General features: G+C 41.2%; 1 protein-coding gene across 1 annotated transcript in view; it reads right to left on the reverse strand.

The window, feature by feature from the left end:
- The window catches only part of Epha4 (EPH receptor A4), a 131,288-nt gene that overhangs the window by 66,747 nt on the left and 46,168 nt on the right, over positions 1-18,373 (reverse strand). The window contains exon 4 of the mRNA XM_026390320.2: positions 3,129-3,284. Within this exon, the coding sequence (XP_026246105.1) occupies positions 3,129-3,284 (156 nt within the window). The remainder of the gene's footprint in view (positions 1-3,128; positions 3,285-18,373) is intronic.

Consider the following 18,373-nt stretch of genomic DNA (forward strand, 5'->3'; position numbering starts at 1 on the left):
ACTTCAACGGTACAGTGGAATTGATGACTATCTTTTGAAAATATTGATGCTTGAGTCCCATTCCAGTGAGCCAGGGGTACAATGTGGCCATCAGAAAATCTCATTGTATAATCAGAAGGAAATCACTGATAAGACATAATGATAACCTGCTGGGGAGGTGGTCTGGGGGAGGAAATGAACTTTCAGGGAAGAAAGAGGAGGAGAACAAACATTTATTAGATCCTCACCATGTGCCAGACCTTTGCAAATATGTTCTTAGCTACTTTTTAACACCACCACAGGCATAGAAGTGAGAATCCACTTTACAGGTAGAGCAAGGACTTGGAGAGATTAAACACCCTCTCAGTGTCACCAACTTGGTTAGTGGTTAAAGCCAAGGCTGTCTGCCTGGTAAGACTAGTGGAACCATCTGCATTGAGTTTCCGCTTCACTGAGGGGCTGGGTGCCGAGTCAGCAGGATTCAGTCACAATTAGGACAATGCCTGTGATCTTGCAGCAGAGAGGAGGAGGAGTTCCATGAACAGGAGGGCAAGGACCACCTGTAGCTTTGGTGTCCCCATGGGTCTTCTATCCATGACTCAAAAACCCACTGCCCTTGCTCCCTTTACCTTGTCAAAAACCATCTCAGAAAGACACAAAAATTACTTTCATTTTTCAAGCTTTTGTTTCATACGTATGTTAAAATCAATTTTTTTTATTCATCTATAATATCAGGATAAAGCTAATTAATTCATTTTCACAGACATAAAATTCTAAGGGCTCCTCTGCCTTGTCATTATTACACATATGGCCAGCAGCCCAGGATCATAGACACATGGCAACTTTGGGAAGGTCCCTAAACTCTCAAGGAGCAGGGTACAGGAGGAATTCAGTAATGGTCACATGGCTCCCTATAGTGCTGCACAACAGGTCAGAATCAGGAGATGGCCAGGCCGCATGGTCCCAGGTGAGACTCAACTATCAAACTCAACCTGGAGAAGCTTTTCCAATGGAGAGGGAGCCTGCCTGATGCAAATAAATGGCCATGATCACGATGTCAGCCCCCAAGAGTTCCCCTCTATTGTGCTCGAAACTCCCACTAGAGAGTTGTTGGTAGTGTGTATGACGAGAGGCAGGAAGTTTATGATTAAATGAATCACACAAACTTGAACACATCACAGAAATATTTCAATTGGGAAAGACAAAGCCAGGACTTGAACAGAGCAAACAAAAGCAGCCATCCAGAAGGAACGAGGGGAAAGAAGGCCAAGAAATCCTTGTCGGCTTAGGTTACACCCAAGGCTGACCTCACCTCTAGAAGTTTATGCTTGACCTGGGAGACGGTGCAAGAAAACCTCCCAGGAACTAGAAACTATGTGAGTCTTCCGATTGTGTGGCTTTGATACCACAGTGGGGTGTGGTCTGGGGAATGCTTTTTATCACCTCTGAACTGGAAGCTGCCTTATCTATAAAATAAAGATAACACCTACCTTATGGACTCGCTACAACTGAACCAGGTAATAAATTTTTTTGAAAGCCCCTCATATATTAACTAACTGTGTATGATTTTTAAGTTGTCATCATCATCATCATTAGTAGTAGTATTGTTTCTTGTTATGAAACGCTGCAGAGGTTATGGAAATTTCAGCCCAAACTTGGGATGGACCAGAAATCTCTCTCCCCACTTCTTTCAAAGGTGATCTACCTGGTCACAGACAATGGCCCCGTGGCAGCCCGAACTACTTAAAGGCCAGGAAGAGCTTCTATTCTCAGGTGATGCTGGTCCTGGGCCAGCCAAGATGGGATTTATAGTTGTTAAGGAACATAATAAGAATAATTATAATTACAGTAAAAGCCAAAATATATCAGCAGCATCATTTTATGCATTTTACATAACATAAGCAGTGTGAGGCTGTGAAATACCAACAGGCACAAAAGGACACAAGGCTGTGCACCCCTTATCCAGAAAATGCAAATCCAAAATGTTCTCAATTCAGATATTTTGAGTGCAGACATGACACAATAAGAGAAATATTCCACACCTGACTTGTGACCGGGGAAAGTTAAAACACTGATGCCCTGAAAATATTGTACAAAATTCTTCAGGCTACGTGTAACAGCTGTATATAAAACATAACCACATTTGATGTTTAGATATGGGTTCCATCTCTAAAATATCTTATTAGCTGTATGCAAATTTTTCAAATACCCCTCCCCACAAAAAAAAAAAAATCTTAAATTTAAAACATTTCTGGTCCCAAGCATTTTGGAAAAGAAAAACTCAATTTGTACTATTATTAACACATTCTACCGATGAACGAACTGAAGCTAACCAGTCACCCAGCTACTAAAGAGTGCGTCAGAAAACAAACGCAAACCCTGGGGACTTTGCACTAAACCACTACATTCCCAGAAACAGACTTCATTAAGAAACCCAGGAAGTGAAATGCTAGGCCCTTCACTCCTGTCCTGGTCCAGGTCACAGCCACTGCAGGATCCATGAAGCCCAGAGTGTGCATGAAAGGAAGAGCAACACCTGGGAACACCTTCCAAATAAGGTGTGAGAAGAGCTCTCTCTACTGCCCTTCACACCAGGCTTCTCAGCTCCATCCATTCATTAGCCCAACATTTATTAAGTGACTATCATTAAAGAAGCATTTACTAGGATCCAGAACGAAGTGTTATGAACACAAAACTATGAGGAAAGACGGAAGAGGTGTAATGGCAGCTACAGCAATGACCTCAGACACACTGAGCTGTCTCTTTGCACACTGAAACCACATTCTCAAACCCTGCTCTCTACCTGTTTCTCCCGCAGCTGTAAGCTTTGCGCAGTGCTCTATGCAATGGTAAAGCCATTTGTAAATTCCAGTCTCAGCTCTAATTACACTGTCAGACAGCCCCTGAACACTCAATCTCTGTTCCACAAAGCAGTCTGCTGGCAGCTGCGCATTTTGAAGGCAAGCAGAAATGGTGAAAAAGATTCTTTCTTTTCATGAGCATTTTCCCTGCTATGATTGAGAAGAGATGCATGCTTGATCTAATTTGCCCCCTGCATGGCTATCCTGGGAGAAGACCTGGCAGTGCCCTGCTAGGTGGTAATGAAAGCTGTTGGCATTACAGGAATGGGAGACAAGCAAACAACTTACGGGTGCAGGGCATAGAGGCAGCATCATTGTCAGCTCGGAAAAAATCTCGGTCACAGGTGCACGAGGTGGCGCCTTCCCAGACAGAGTAGCTGTGGGGTGGACACTTGGCACAGGTGGCATCCGTGGAGAGAGCCTTGTAATATCCAATTTTGCAAGCTGCAGGGAAGGAGAAAAGAACAAGAGAACAAATATAAACCACTGCAAACACAGCAAAGCAAAATGTGAAGCCACTTCCTTAGCTCAGAGGAAGGAAGATGTTTATGCTAATTACTGATGATCAGCTATGGCTAAAGATACAGGTATAGTCGCCCAGCCATTAATTGATTACAGCCACCCTTTAAGGGTCCTTTACATTCTTGGTTAGGTGGCAAGAGGCCCCCTAGGAGATATTTGCTTAAAATTGGTGATACCCACGAAAAGCAAAGCTTAAGTTTGCTGAATGCCTTTCTATGTGCCAGGTACCCCGTATCTGCACTCTCTTGTTTAATTCTTATAACACTCTCTTCCCATAAACACTATTATTATCTTTACCTTAGAAATTCCCGCTGAGAGCAGGTAATTACTGGTATGAGACGAAGTGTCTGGTAAGTGTCAGTAACCAGGTTTGACCCTGGGTGTTCTGCCCCCAAAGCCACCCGCTGTGGGATCTGAGAGCATGGTCTGTAACCAATCAGTTGAAAGTATGTCTAAATGGTAGCAAAGAGGTGGTGGGTGATTATTTCCTATTACAGCTAAAGAGAGTACCATATCACACAACCAAGAAAAGCAATCAAATATATATATAAATGTTTTGTAAGGATATGTCATGATTTCAGGGCAAAATAATAAAAACTACTAACTGTAGATCCTGGAATACAATGTGGTGGGTTTTTGTTTGTTTGTTTGTTTGTTTGTTTTTAGATCAGCAAATATTTTTTGTTTATTTCAAGTTAAAGAAACCCTCCTGTTTTTGTCTTCCTCTATTTCAGCACCCTCACCCTCAAGAGGCTGGTACAGAGAACAAGAGTGGTACAATTCTTTAGGCACCTGAGATGTTTTCCATGACTTCATTTTTATAAACACCACACTGACACTGAGAACTACTTTTGCTAATGTGGAAAAATTCAATAATGCTGCAAAACCTCATAATAAAAAAAAAATAGTTAATAAGGCTCTGCTTCCCCAATTTCCCCCTCTATGTTATTCATGACCTGTTCCAACATGAAATTAAAACTGACCAATACTATCAGTATTAAACTCACAGAGGCAAGGTCATTAAAAATAAAGTTTTCCCAGCCAGGCGTGGTGGTGTACCCCTGTAATTCCAGCAACTTGAGAGGCTGAGATAGGAGGATCCCAGGTTCAAGGCCAGCCTTGACAACTCTCAAAGTAAAATAAATAAAAAGGGCTGAAGATACAGATCAATGGTAACCAACCCCCAACCCCTCACCACCAGGTTCAATCTTCAGTACCAAAATAAATAAATAAAATTATTCCATAACATCAAAGGTGTATTTTTTCTTCTTCTTTTTTATTTATTTGTTCTAATTAGTTATACATAACAGCAGAATGTTCTTTGGTTTCGTTGTACACAAATGGAGCACAATTCAAAGGTCTATTTTAAAAAGTGAGATATCTTCAATCTTCCCAGCATGATCCAGTCTCAGTCCTCTCCATTTAATACATCCCCAGGTTGTATCCATACTGTCAAAAACACCAGCTGGGAGAAGAACCTATGGGGACATTTTCCATCAGCCTGACCATCAAGAAACTAACCAATGCTAGCAACCCAGCAGATCTTTCTGGAAGGAGATCTAAGGGACCTGCAAAGGTACTTGATTCTCGGGGACTATGTGGCTGTGATCTCCTGCCCAGCCCCATGCATGAAGCACCTTGCAGACTCCGCGGAAGCCTGCTCCTTTCTTGCGTGTCCTCTGACATTTTCTGCCTCACACGCTCATCACACAAGCGGAAAGGGAGTTTAGTGGGAGCTCAGCAATGCACACAGTTACTTCACTCTTATTAACTGAAGTTGTTTATGGAATTTCCTTTAACGAGCTCAAACTTTATGACGTGTGCAGCACCAACAATAAAAAGCGCTCAGAGATCAATCTCTCCCTTATTTGCTTTCGTCCTTCACTGGACCGAAGCATCTTAGAAAAACAAGCTGCTCCAGTGACTGAGATTTATGTGTCTCAAGTTTACACCCATCGCATAATTAGATAAGGTTCACCTTGCAAGGGGCTGTTTGGTCAACCTCAGATGGCCCTAGGGTTTCCATTAAAATCAGAAACCCAGGTTTGGTAGGAAGAAGCACTGGGGCTCAGGCCGGGCCATATCAACACAAAGAGCCCAAACTTCCTGGGACCCACCTGTCATCAGCGGGTCACAGTCAATAAAAGCAACTGGAGGTAACTTGTTCAGAACTGCCAAGAAGGCACACCTTATGTCTTTTTGTTTTTTCCCAAGAATAATGGCTGTTCCTGACTGATTCTCATGTGCTTTTGATTTCATCCAGAATCAAAATCTAAAGTTGAATAGTGGGAGTAGAAGATGAATAATAATGAAAATTAACCAATGACTGGTCAATGTGACACAAAAACAGCACTTGTTTTGGTTGGGGAATTGGGGATTGAATCCAGCAGTGTCTCATCACCACTAAGCCCACCCATCCCCCTTTGTGATTTTTTGTTGTTGTTGTTTTAAAGACAAGGTCTGGTCAAGTTGCCCAGGCTGGCCTCAAACTTGAGAACCTCCTCCCTCAGCCTCCGGAGCCGCTGGGGTGACAGGTGTGTGCCATTGTGTCCCACTGAAAACAGTACCTCTAAAAATCTCATGGGGTCACTGCTATTTCTTCAACTTAACGTATGTAGTTCTTAAAAGACTATTAGTTTAAAAAATTAAACTCCAGAGTTCACAAACATCAGATTGGAAGATGTTTCTTCCAATTTGTTAGAGTCCCCAAATTCAGTATTTTAGGTGAATTTAAGGAAAAAATGAACTTGCAAGCTTATATTTTCTTCCAAGCTGATACTAATATTACAAGAATAAAAATACGTGAATTCATTTGGGAAATACACAGCTTCATACCAATTTGGAGAATTGAAAGCTTCGGGGTTTTTTAACATGTCGAGTATTTTTACCCTTTTCCCGTTTTACAAGAACAAGCAGAAAATATAAAATTGTCATTGTGCTACTCTCGGCAGCTCTTGCTACCCTTAACACATTCTTTTGTCTTCAACTACATTAAGACCATGTTATTAATATTTCAGGATTCTTAGAAAGGCGCTCTCAAAATACAGCAGTGGCTATCCACACAAACAAACATTTGGCGGCTTAACATTCAAAATAACCTACCAAATAGATGGTTCCCCTACATTTCTCTGCTGTGTGGTTGACGGCCTTCCAGTATTTGATGCATGAATGTGTGAAGTCCATTCTGCATTTTTCTTATTCAACACTCGCTAGCATCTGAAAATATTCACTGTCTCCTTCATTCTGAACAAAACCCCTGTAAGAGATTCCCTTGGCATAGCAGGCACTGACGTGTGTTAGTTTTTCCCATCGTTCTCTCCTGGTTGAGAACTGCTACCCTGCTTTTTTTTTTTTTTTTTTTTTTTAATGCTACTGACTTTTTAATCAAGTCCAAAGTGCTTCCTCAAGAAACATCTTCCTCCTGCCCTCTCCTCAGTGAGGCTGCAGCAGGCAGGGAAGGGGTACCTGAGAATAGTCTCCTTACTTGACCTTCTGACTTCCATTATGGGAAGATAGTCCACATCAGCAAAGCAAAAATTGCACCCAGTTCCTTTAGCTTTGTCTTGATTACTGCTTTCTGTTGACATGACATGAAGGAAGAAGATGGAGGAAAAGGAGGAGGAAGAAAGGCTAAGTTCTTTCATCAGCTCACCAACTACCACAACAAGGTTAATTTTAAAATTCATCAGTAAATTCTCTTTGTAGAATATTGAGTTGCAGTTACCTTTTGTTAGATGCAAAAATGTTTTTCAAGCTAATACAGCATCTGCTAGATATATTTTGGTACACAGACATGAATACATGGGGATGTAATGCCCAATTTCATAGCTGTTATAGCTATTCTTTTACACATGTCCCACATAGATGGTCAGGCTTGTTTTTTTCTTTCCAAGAAACATAGAAAGAAAATATAGAATCTGATTGTCTTTACAGCTCATTTTAAACTAAACTAGCTTTAAAAAGTAGCTATGTGTGTCATAGCAAGTGTGGTTTCAAATATCAAGCAATTGAGTACTATTTACATGTATTGTTTCATTTAATTGTCAAAATAACCCCATGAGCTTGTGGCACTAACACTAGTCCCATTTTGTAGATGAAGGAACAGGCGGTTTTAGGTAGGCTTCAAGACCACACCAATAAGCAGAAAGTCAAACATCTAACTCCAGCGCTTATGTTTTTCTGAGTTTTCATATACTGTGGTTACCTAGCATGAGGATTGATCTTCAATAAAAATGTGACTTGAATATCAATGATGGGGTGGAGAAGTGAGTTAGTCTCAACTTCCATTTGCCCCCAAGTCCAACTCATTGCTGGCTGCATGGACCACACTTTGTTAACTGTGATCCACTACCTACATTACAAAGACTTGGGGAAGTTACTAAAACCAGGCTCCAATCCAAGTTTAGGATTGTCTGGTGGGGCATAAGAATCTTCTTTTCAAAAAAAAAAAAAAAAGAAGAATCTTCTTTTCTTACAAACTCAGAGGCCAGTGAAAATCCTGCTGGTCCAGGGACCACACTTTGAAAACCATTGCCTGGCAGAAAACAGATCTACCTCCAAGAAAAATGTCAAAGTGTTGTTCATATCAGATAAGCTCCAACCACTTCACTCCTCTTTCTCAATATCCAAATGCTACTGGGTCAAATGATTGTCAGAAGAAAAATAGTCTTGGTGTGGAGAAATGGCATGTCAGAAATGTGATCGCTTTAAAATATAAAGAATAAAGAACATCCTTATAGAACTTAAATTGTTCTTCAAGCAAAGATAAATATGCCCTGTAATGTCCCCAGTGTGAATAGAACAGAACTTGGGGTAGAATAGCCTTGTAAAAATGAACTGCTCTGAAAGAAGGAAAAAACACAAAATTTATACCCAGTTATGCTAAAGGTCACATTTTAGAATTCAAAGTCGCCCATCCTCATCCCAGTGTTCCAAGTCACAGCCTCAGCACTTGAAAGGCAGATGTTGGAGGGCGGTACAGCAGTTCAAGAACACCCTGAGCAGTACAGCAAGACCCGGCATAAATAAATAGAAAATTAAATAAAATATTTCAAAGGAAGTCTACCACATTAGTACTGTCTCAAATAAATTGTCCTCTCATATCAATACTGTGAAGTTATCACTGGTGTCTTCTGATATTGTACTTCACAACTATTAAATGGCACAATAAGTCTATGCTTATTTGATTTCACACACTTCTGTTTCCTTGACAATAAGTTTAGGATAGTAAAATATAATTGTTTAAAAACACTTAGTAAATAAATTAATCATCTGGTTGTGTGTGTTTTTTTTTTTTTTTGGTGTGTATGTGTATGCACTCTGGAGAAACAATTTTCCAAAAGACAGTTGCAAGACTAGAAATTCAAGTTCATGCCATTCACAGGAAGGTTCGCACTCTCTAATGAATATTTGGGTAATTTGTAAAAAAGATTTACTGAGTTGTTTTGAAGGCTCTAACTGGATGTCAATCTTTAGTATCCTCAGGACATTATTTTGAAATGGCATTGGGGAGATGATGGAGATACAAAAGATCAGATAAAACTGCAATATTCTATTTTGGTTACCTTAATCAAATTTATAAAGGAATAGGCCAGAAATCCACCAAGGACAGTTAAGATACTTAGGACGGAGATGTTTTATAATCAACAACAGCAGGAATGTTAAGTGAAGAACAGCAAAGGCAAACAAACCAACAACAACAACAAAAAGGCTATTTTCTACCTAAAAGTCCTACTCACTGTCTGATTTGCTCTTAAACTTTATAGTACTTTATATCAAGGGCAGCCTGGACATATGAGAATGGGCTGGCTTTGGACCTGAAGCTGCAGAGACCAGAATTTGCGACTTAGCTCTGCTACTTATTAGCTATGTGAACTTGAACAAGTAATTTGGCTTTTCTCTACCTCAATATTGTCACTTGCAGGGCTGATGTGAGGAAGAGGAAGACGAGAACACAGCCTGGTGTGTGGCGTGTGCTAGCTATGCACTGAAAGATCACTTGCTCTTACTACTGGTTACAACTGTAACCAGTAGTAAGAGTAGTGTGACTGGCTGCAAGAAGTGAAGATAATCCACATATTTAATTTTTTAAAAAAATGTTTTTTTCTTTATATAAAATGGGAAAAAATCTAAAAATGAAAATAAATAAGAATACAATTTCTAAAACATATAGAATGACATTTATTATTGTTTTATTTTCCTCTCTTAACAGAAGGTGGAAAACGTGGGGCTAACTTCTGATTCATAGACTCTGCATCTTATTCAGTAGCCACCATTAAGATAAGTATCAAGTAAAAATATATTTTTATTTTAAAAATGTAAGCAAACTTTTGAATTATAAAGTGACTTAAGCTACTGGGTTGGGTTTTCACGGTTTCTTTTCTCCACCGCTAGTGTACGATGCGAACCTTCTCCTCCATCAAGCCCAGATTCTATTTTCTGCCCTCCATCTCCTCCCATTATTTCCCTTCTTACTTGGGAGCTAGCTGTCAGGAAAACAGACAAGGGAAAAAATGACAGGAAAAAAACTATGCTGAAAATTGCCTTGCTCTTTCACGAGCAGAATGCAGCCTAATCCCATAAATAGGTGGGTAATTCTAAAATGTCAGATGTATGTGGTTTCCACATCAGGTGCAGTAAATCCTCTAGAAGCAAATCCACATAAAGCTTGCTAAATTTAAATGAACTCCATAAACATTATTGAGCACAAATGAAAAAGAACACAATAGAGTGATAACTTCTTATTTCCCCACCTTGACCATCTAATGATTTGAGGAGTTCTTTCTCTTTGGTGAATTTGGAGGGAGAGAGCTTGCACAGGAGAGGTTCAAATAAACAGCAAAGAGAAGCAAATTTTCAGCCCATTTTCAAGACCTAATTCCATTGTCAGAAACTTGGCTTAAAAGCAGCCCTGTTCCCTACACATGTGGAGGCTATGGGGCTGGAGATCACCGCTCTTCAATCTTGTAACTCTAATCTTTGCCTGGTAAACCTGGGGTTCTCTCAGCAGGGACCCTGCCAAGGCATGAGGCTTCCCACTCTCCTGGAAGGACTGACTGGAGGAGGGAAGGGCTCCAGTGTCTTTGAAAGACATGTTGCATGCTGTTCTAATGCCTAGAGGTTGCTCCCAGGTGTGACAAAAGGACTGTTCTGAACTTGGACTTAGGTATGTTCATTGCAGTTTTCTCTAGGAGGGAGCTGTCATGAATTTGTAACAGATCACAATAGAGCATTGTTCAGAATGAATGGATGGATTATTTCAATTTGATAAGGTGACAATTTTATAATAGAGGGCAGCAACAGCAACCTATAATCACCATAAGATTTTTTTAAATGCATCTATTTTACTAAATGAAGATCTCCTATTACCTACTGTAATCCTGTTTCAATTCTCCCATGTAGGATATTGAAAATTTACTATATAAAGAATGCATATTCTGAATCTCAATATTACCTTGAAAAATAATTCAGGAAAGCAATCTAATCCCTAGAGCTATACAGATTTTATGGACACATTTTTTTCCTTTTATTAATGTGAAGTTTTTCTAAAATTTTATACAACAATGCTTATGACTTTCTTTGGAAAACTTTGAGATTATGAAATATTCATTTGAGTTTTCTCAACTTATTGATCTATCAAAGAGATAAATTTGAGTCGAATGAGCACAACTTAATTAAAGGACTCTATAATAATCATTGAGGGTTGTGGAAATGATGAAAACGTCTCTTTGCCTACTATGCTAAAGTTTATATTAGCAAAGGAAGTGAATGAAAGCTGAAAATCACAAATCACCCCAATGCAAAAAAAAAAAAAAAAAAATCAAGACACCCAAATACTTCTTAATGAGCTAAATTTAAAAATTTTTTAATCATTTTTTTTTAAAAAACTGATCTCTGCATTGAATTTAAATATAAAAATGACTAAGTATCTGAAACACTTTTGAAAGATTTAAGCAAGTGCTACCATAAAACTACCAACCTTACAGCAAGGGCACATCCATCCCAGCTGTGGCTTGCAAATCCAGAGCCACTGAGAGCAAACTTGATTGACATTTTACAGAGCATCAGGCTTTTTGATGAGTCTCCACTGTCTTCCTCACCCTTTGATATTTGGGATACATAAAGACTAGTGGCTCATTACAGATCCTCGGGTGACAAATAACAGGTTAGGGCACTGAACAGAGGAAGCAGCTGTTCTTTCCTTCTTCCACTCCTGACCCTCCTTTGTGGATCTAGGTAAAAGTTTCATTCATTGCTAGATATGTACCACTGTTCATTCCTTGGGTCACTTATGTTTTAGCAAACATTTATTAATCTTTTAAATAATAATGGCAACAGTAATAATGAGAGTGACTATTCAGTGACCACATACTGTTTAACAAACACATACTAAGTCTCAGTCTGAGAGGTTGAGACTTTCTATGGAACTGAGACCTTCAAGGGAGAGAGCAGAACACAACTCACTCTCACATCTACAGGGGTGCTCCCCTGCAGAGGTGCCTCTGGACTTCTGTGGGGACCCTCGTCATGCATCTAACCCAGATTGTCTGTCATAAAAGGAACCGAGTAGAAAAGCCAGCTGAGTTAATAGGATTTCTGAGTATCAACCAGAGAAAGAGTCAAGCCAGGAGACTGGTTCCAACCAGAAGCTAAAATAGTAGCTACTGATTGCCAATTGATAGTTGTGGGTATTGGAGGTATTTATCAAGCTCATTTAGACAAGAATCTTCTTTTTAAGGGAGATCCCAGCTCAATGAGAGGCAGAAATGACTCTCTCATTAACTTCAGGTACCGCCTATGCTTGCTCAAATTTTCTATCAATTTAGAAATAAATGTTGCAAAGAAAACTGGGGAAGAATGAAATATGATTTGGAGCCAGGACCAGACCGAGAGAAACATGTGTTAAATAATTATTTGATTAGCTCCGGTGGCATTGCTACTCATTGTCACCCAAACTACTTTACAGCCTGAGTCGTCTCCACTCATGATTTATGCAGCTGAAAGGAGTGCAGTAATAACTGCTCAGTGTCCCTCTTTCTTTTTGATATGCTGATGGGGTCTAAGGATCTCAGAAGAAAAGAAAAATCTCCCCAGTGTTGCAGTTATTAGTAATGCTCAGCAATTCTCTGCTGAGGCTTTTTCTGGGGAAGTTGGGGGACTGGAATTCAATCCCAGGAGTGCTTTACCACTGATCTACATCCTCAGTCCTTTTTTTTTTTATTTTTTATTTTTATTTTGAGAAAGGATCTTACTAAGATGTTGAGGCTGCCCTCAAACTTGTGGTCTTCCTGCCTCAGCTTCTAGAGTCCTCGGCTGAGGTTTTGAATCGTGAGTCCCATCACCATTTGCTTTTCAACAATTAATATATTGAGAATTTTTTGAAAGAGAATTTTTAAATTCTGAGTCTAAATGATTTTTATAAAGTGATTTATGTTTAAGAGATATGATCAGGCTAAACATCTGTTTTTGGTATTGTGCACAGTGGATTAAAGATTTTATACAACTACCTGCCAACATTTAATATTATATGTGTTGGACCATTCCAACTTTGCTTATGTCTGAGGAGAACAACATGAAAATTCCCCAGGGCTCCCTGAAGAGACCTAGTCTAGACCAAGTGAAATTTATGGGGAACTTGCACTGTCTGTTTTCAGAGCAAAACAGACATGATCCCAGGGATGATAGTAAAGACCAGCACTCCAAATCCCTGGGATAGCACAGATGATCTTGCTATTATTTAAAAAGTGCTAGCATCAACCCACCCTCTTCCACTGACTCAGTGACACTCCTATAAGCTGGGGGGGGGGGTTGAAAATTCATCTAATGCATTCTGAACTCATGAGCTTGATGGATTGTTGTCCCCAGAAATCAGTTTAAATTGCTAGCAGAAATATGCAGTGTGATGACAGACTGCTCATCTACTCCCACCTTGACAAGGATGACCTAGCAACTTGACGAGGCTTACCTGCGAGCTTAGCACAGGACCACATGCATAAAAGTGCAAGGAAGGGAGCTGCAAATTCAGGAGCCTGAACTCCATGGCGTAGGGCAGTTTTCCTAAGCTTTCACTTGATCCCCTCTCCTAGAGCACAAAGGGCTGGTCTCTAGATGCTCCTAACTGTATGGCATGTTGGACGGGTCCCACCCTCAAGGGTTCTGGGAGGTTCTGCGGAAAGTGCTTTGGCAGCCTGAGCACTCTCTGTCATCAGTCTGAATTCATGGGAAAGGGCAAGATGCCAGAAGTGCTTGCAGGTGAATACTTGGTCCCTTTCAAGTGCATCTGACTTACACTGATGACTTAAAAGTGTGTTTGTCTTTTGTTGGGAAGGATTGTCAGTGAGGTGGGTAAATCTTTTCCAGGTATAAATTATAAATCACAATCGGGAATGGAAGGGTACCACCAAGTCACAATCTGCTTATTTGGGCTTCTCTCATCCTAAATATTAAACATGAGCAATGAACATGAAAATAGATATTGATAATAAAACAAAAAAGGTACATCACGCTGACATGTTCCCAAAGTGTTGGGTCATGAAGGAAGAAAAAGGGAGGACAAACTGCCCTTTGTAAAACATAAACGCAAGAGAAGCCAGACTGACCCATTTAAGAAAGCAAAAGAACAAATCAGGATTTGTTCTATCAAACACGGAAGAACTGCGTATCATAACAACCTAAGTTCACCTCAGATGTACAAAAATCTTTGCTCATCACAGACAGACCTTTAGAACAAACTTCAAATATGATTATAAACAGCATAGCATGGGCAGCTGAAAACCTTCTCTAGGATTCTATTTAGAAGACGTAGCTGACCTGAATTTAGGAAAAAAGGGTTTTCACATCACTTTGCTAATTAATGCCTCCTTCTTGTACATCACAAAGTAGTTGAGGATCCTTTACAAGGTCCTTCCAACCAGCCATTAAAAGTTGATCACTTTTACTCTGCAGGGCTTAGAGGGAGTCTTTCTGTGCCAATGTGCTTTTCTTTTTCTTTTTTTTTACAGTGGCTGTAGAAAGTTTGTATTGTATTTATGCAGTATAAAATACTGCATAATAAAAAAACTGAATTAAAAAAAAATGTTGATCCCCTTGGCACACAGAAACTGAGACCTGATTTTATTCATCAGAATAGGAAAAAAATTTTTTTTTTCATCCAAGACAGGATCAGCCCTAAAGAGGTTCAGATTTGAAGGGGGAAATATGGTGAAGTCATAAATCATTCTCCCAGAACAAAAGAGGGAAAAAAAAAAAACATAAAAAATTTTGGCTAATAAATGATTACCTTCATGAACAAAATGAAGCTGTTCTTCCCGAGGCTGTGCTGAGCTTCCAGTTACTTGTGTGGAAACACAACCTAGAATCCATTCATGAATAGGTGGAAATGGAGGAAGGGTCCTGGGGGAGAAGACCTGAATTCCCACCCAGGCATTCATTCACCAACTCTAGCCTCAGTGTCCTCTGAGGGCACTGGACTAAGTAATTTTAAATATCTCGTTTTAAACTTCTATAATTCTGTTTCCACGATCTGACAGACTCAATAATTCTGAAATAACACAAGCTGTTTTAACGAACACCAAAGCAATAAACAATTGGGTTCAAAGCTATTCAGCAGACCATTCCCATCCCTCTGTGTATCTTTCCTTCCCAGACTAGCATGGGCTCATCGTCAAACTCCAAATCTAAGCTCCGCCACTTCCCAGCCCTAGGATTACAGCGAGGAACTCAGTCATGGGCCTATGTACTCCATGTTTTTTCTCCAATAAATTCATCCCTTTAAACTCTTCATTGAACTTTTTCTTCTCTTTCTTAGCAGAGATCTCCAAATGCACTTGTGCTCTTTCTGCTAAACACTAAGAACCAAATCAGACAAGACAATGAGGGAAAGAAATGTGTTAAGAACCTCAGTGGCGTGAAAGGTCTTTATTGCACATGTATTTTTTGAGCATCTGCATGTGGGTGACATGACTAGATGACCCACGAGGTCTGTACTTTTATAGAACACACGTTCTAGTGGTAGGGACAGAATTTAGTAGGAGAATAGTAGGTAATAGGAAGGAGATCAAGGGTAGGACATTTGAATTGGGATCAGAGCCAAGAAAGGGCTGGTAAATGTGAAGGTCATATGGGGGGTGGCATTCAGGGACAAAGGGAAAGTTGCAGAGTCCCTATGGGCAGTGTATCAGAGGAACAGAAAAAAGAGGACTGTCACTGGGAAATGCTTCCAAGACCGATCTGACAAGTCACCCTGGTGCACATCACAGGCCCTTCACTCAGTGAAGAGATGAGGGCTTGTCCTCAGTGTGGCAATGGGATTGGTTAGAGATTTTTCAAAAGATCTCTAGCTCCTGGTGGAACATGGAACACAGAAGTGCCATCAGAAACAGGGGGTCCTTTAGGAGGTCACTGAGGTAGCCGAAGGAGAAAGGAAAGCCACCTGGCCAGGGTATACAAGGTGGAGCTGGGAGTCAGTGTCCACGTAAATACATAAGGGACCAACAGTGCTCTTCCTCATAGCCCTAAGATCTTCCTCTTAAATAGACTTGAGATTCCAAACAAGTGACATAAGGAGCAAATTTTGACTCTCCCCCCTTGGCTCCATCCTTCAAAATGAGTCATGTCTAGATCCACCTGCACAGACTGGGGCTGTCACTTCCACAGCTAATTATGGCTCAAGGATGCCTCCTGAATGTGCCAGGACAACAGCCCCTGGGTCCTGACCACTTACAGGTGGTCACACCTTGATAGCAGCTGCATGACAGCACCTACCAACTGGGGAGAGGAGGGACGAGATGCCTGGGCATGATTCAGGCTGGAACTAGGAGTGCAGACGGAACCTGTCAACAGCGACACAAGGAAATGAGGAGTGATTAAGGTTTCAGGGAGACATTAGGTGGCTGCTGGGGTGGCCAGCACCAGTTGTTGTTCAAATCAGGCCTTCCCTTTCCGTTTCCTCACTGAGCTGAATTGACCTAATCAGAGGCCATACATTGCTAGCTGACTTCTAGGAAAACTGAGAAACCAAGTTGATATACTCAGACCTGGTTCTGTTTATGCCTTTCTTTCCTGATTGATCCTCCAGAGGAATGGTCCCATCTCAAGTTGCAATAAAGGAGAACTCTCCCTCCCAGGTCCACTCTTGACCCCTGCTTCTGAACAACTATAATTCACTAAAGAACTGTCATCCCAGGGTTTTCTGCCCATCTCTCTCTGTTGGGCACACTCGTAACTCAACAGCAGCAGCAAATGTGCCTGCCCATTTCCTCTCCCGGCTCTAATGTGGAGTCCACTGGAGTAGCCTCAGCAAATGAATGGATGAAGACATAGTTGCCTCTACCTTCCCAGTGTTGGTGACATCCTTCATGACACAGAAGGCATCTCAGACCACCAGCCTTTGCTATGAACCAAGCAGTACAAAGATTATCTCAGGTCTACTTTCCTGTTCCTACTCCACTGTGACTTAGATTTCCCCTCAAACAGCCTTGGAACGTGACAGACAGGCTCTGCTGATAGTTGCCAAAAGGGAAACAGGACAATCCCAACCTGGGCAGCCAAGAAGGTCTGCTGATAACACTTGACGGAGGACCCGGGAGGTAGAGTTTCACAATTGTCACCTAGAGGAGTAGGAAACCTGTGGTTCCCTTCGCCTACCCGTAAATGAACCCTGAGAGTGAAAGTTGAAATATTTAGATATGAAATAATTCTCTGAGGAAAGGCTGGAAGTGGTGGAGCTGGTGGGGGAAGAAGTAAGTTCTAGGAGCAGCAGCCTAGGGAGCTGAGCAGATAGGATTAAAGATAAGGGCCCTGTGAGTGGGTCACACCCTCGAACACACAATACACTGGCCAATTCCTTTACTAACAAAGGCAGGCGGCTCAGATCTTGACCCAAACCCAGCCTAGTGTAACAGTCAGGGTGCTCAGAAAAAGACCTGAAACAATGTTTTTCAAAACCATCCAAGAGGGCAGGATATAACAAAATATGACCTAGGAAATCTGAGAATAACATGGCCCTAAGGCCACAAAGGAAGTCCAAGTTTCCTCATTGTATTTTAAATGAAGCAGAGTTTTTGAAAACCGGTGTTTGGACCTGGAATGAGAAACACCAAGGCTGCCAATAATCCCATTGCAAGAGGGAGTAGAAGCCAGATGGGGATTCCAGAGCAAGAATCGGAGGAAAGCAGAGAGGTGGAGCAGAGGCCCACCGTTCACAGGCCCGTTTCCTTCAGCTCTGCAGGACAATCCCACAGCCCTTCTTTCTTCTGCCCCAGCTGTACAGAGCCTACCAGGAGACCTGAGCCCTGTATCAATGTCAATCCTACAGCTAACACCCCCACACACACACACCACAACCCCCAAAGAGGGCATCTCTCACACTTTAGGAATAAAGAACATTAAAAGACCCATGTATAATGTATAATAAGCAAATTAGCTGTTTAAATGCAAGGAACGACCATTCTCATGTCACTGCCTAAGTAAACAGCAGCGTCTACCTCCAACACACCTGCAGCGGCCCAGACACACCCTTTCCACCTGCCTGGACCAAGGCCTCTGGACTTCCTTCAGCTTCCTCAGTGTCTCTCCTTTTCTACTTTTGCTTCCTCTCTCACTTTCTTACTGGCCATTATAAACTTTTGTTACGGTTTGGAGGTGAGGTGTCCCCCAAACTCTCAAGTGTGAGAGACAATGCAAGAAGTTTTAGAGGAGAAATGATTGGGTTATGAAAGCCTGAACCCAATCAGTGAATTAATCCCCTAGTGGATTAACTGAGTGGTAGCTGAAGGCGGGTAGAGTATGTATGGAGGAGGTGGGTTGTTGGGGGGTGTGCTTTTGGGGTATATATTTTGTATCTGGGAGTGGAGTCTCTCTCTCTTTGCTTCCTGATCATCATGTGAGCCACTTTCCTCCACCACAGTTTTCCTCCATGATGTTCCGCCTCATCTTGAGCCCCAAGGAATGGAGCCGACTGTCTGTGGACTGAGACCTCTGAAACCATGAGCCCCAAATAAACTTTTCCTTCC

This window comes from Urocitellus parryii, chromosome 1, assembly GCF_045843805.1.
Source record: "Urocitellus parryii isolate mUroPar1 chromosome 1, mUroPar1.hap1, whole genome shotgun sequence".
NCBI classification, from domain to species: domain Eukaryota; kingdom Metazoa; phylum Chordata; class Mammalia; order Rodentia; family Sciuridae; genus Urocitellus; species Urocitellus parryii.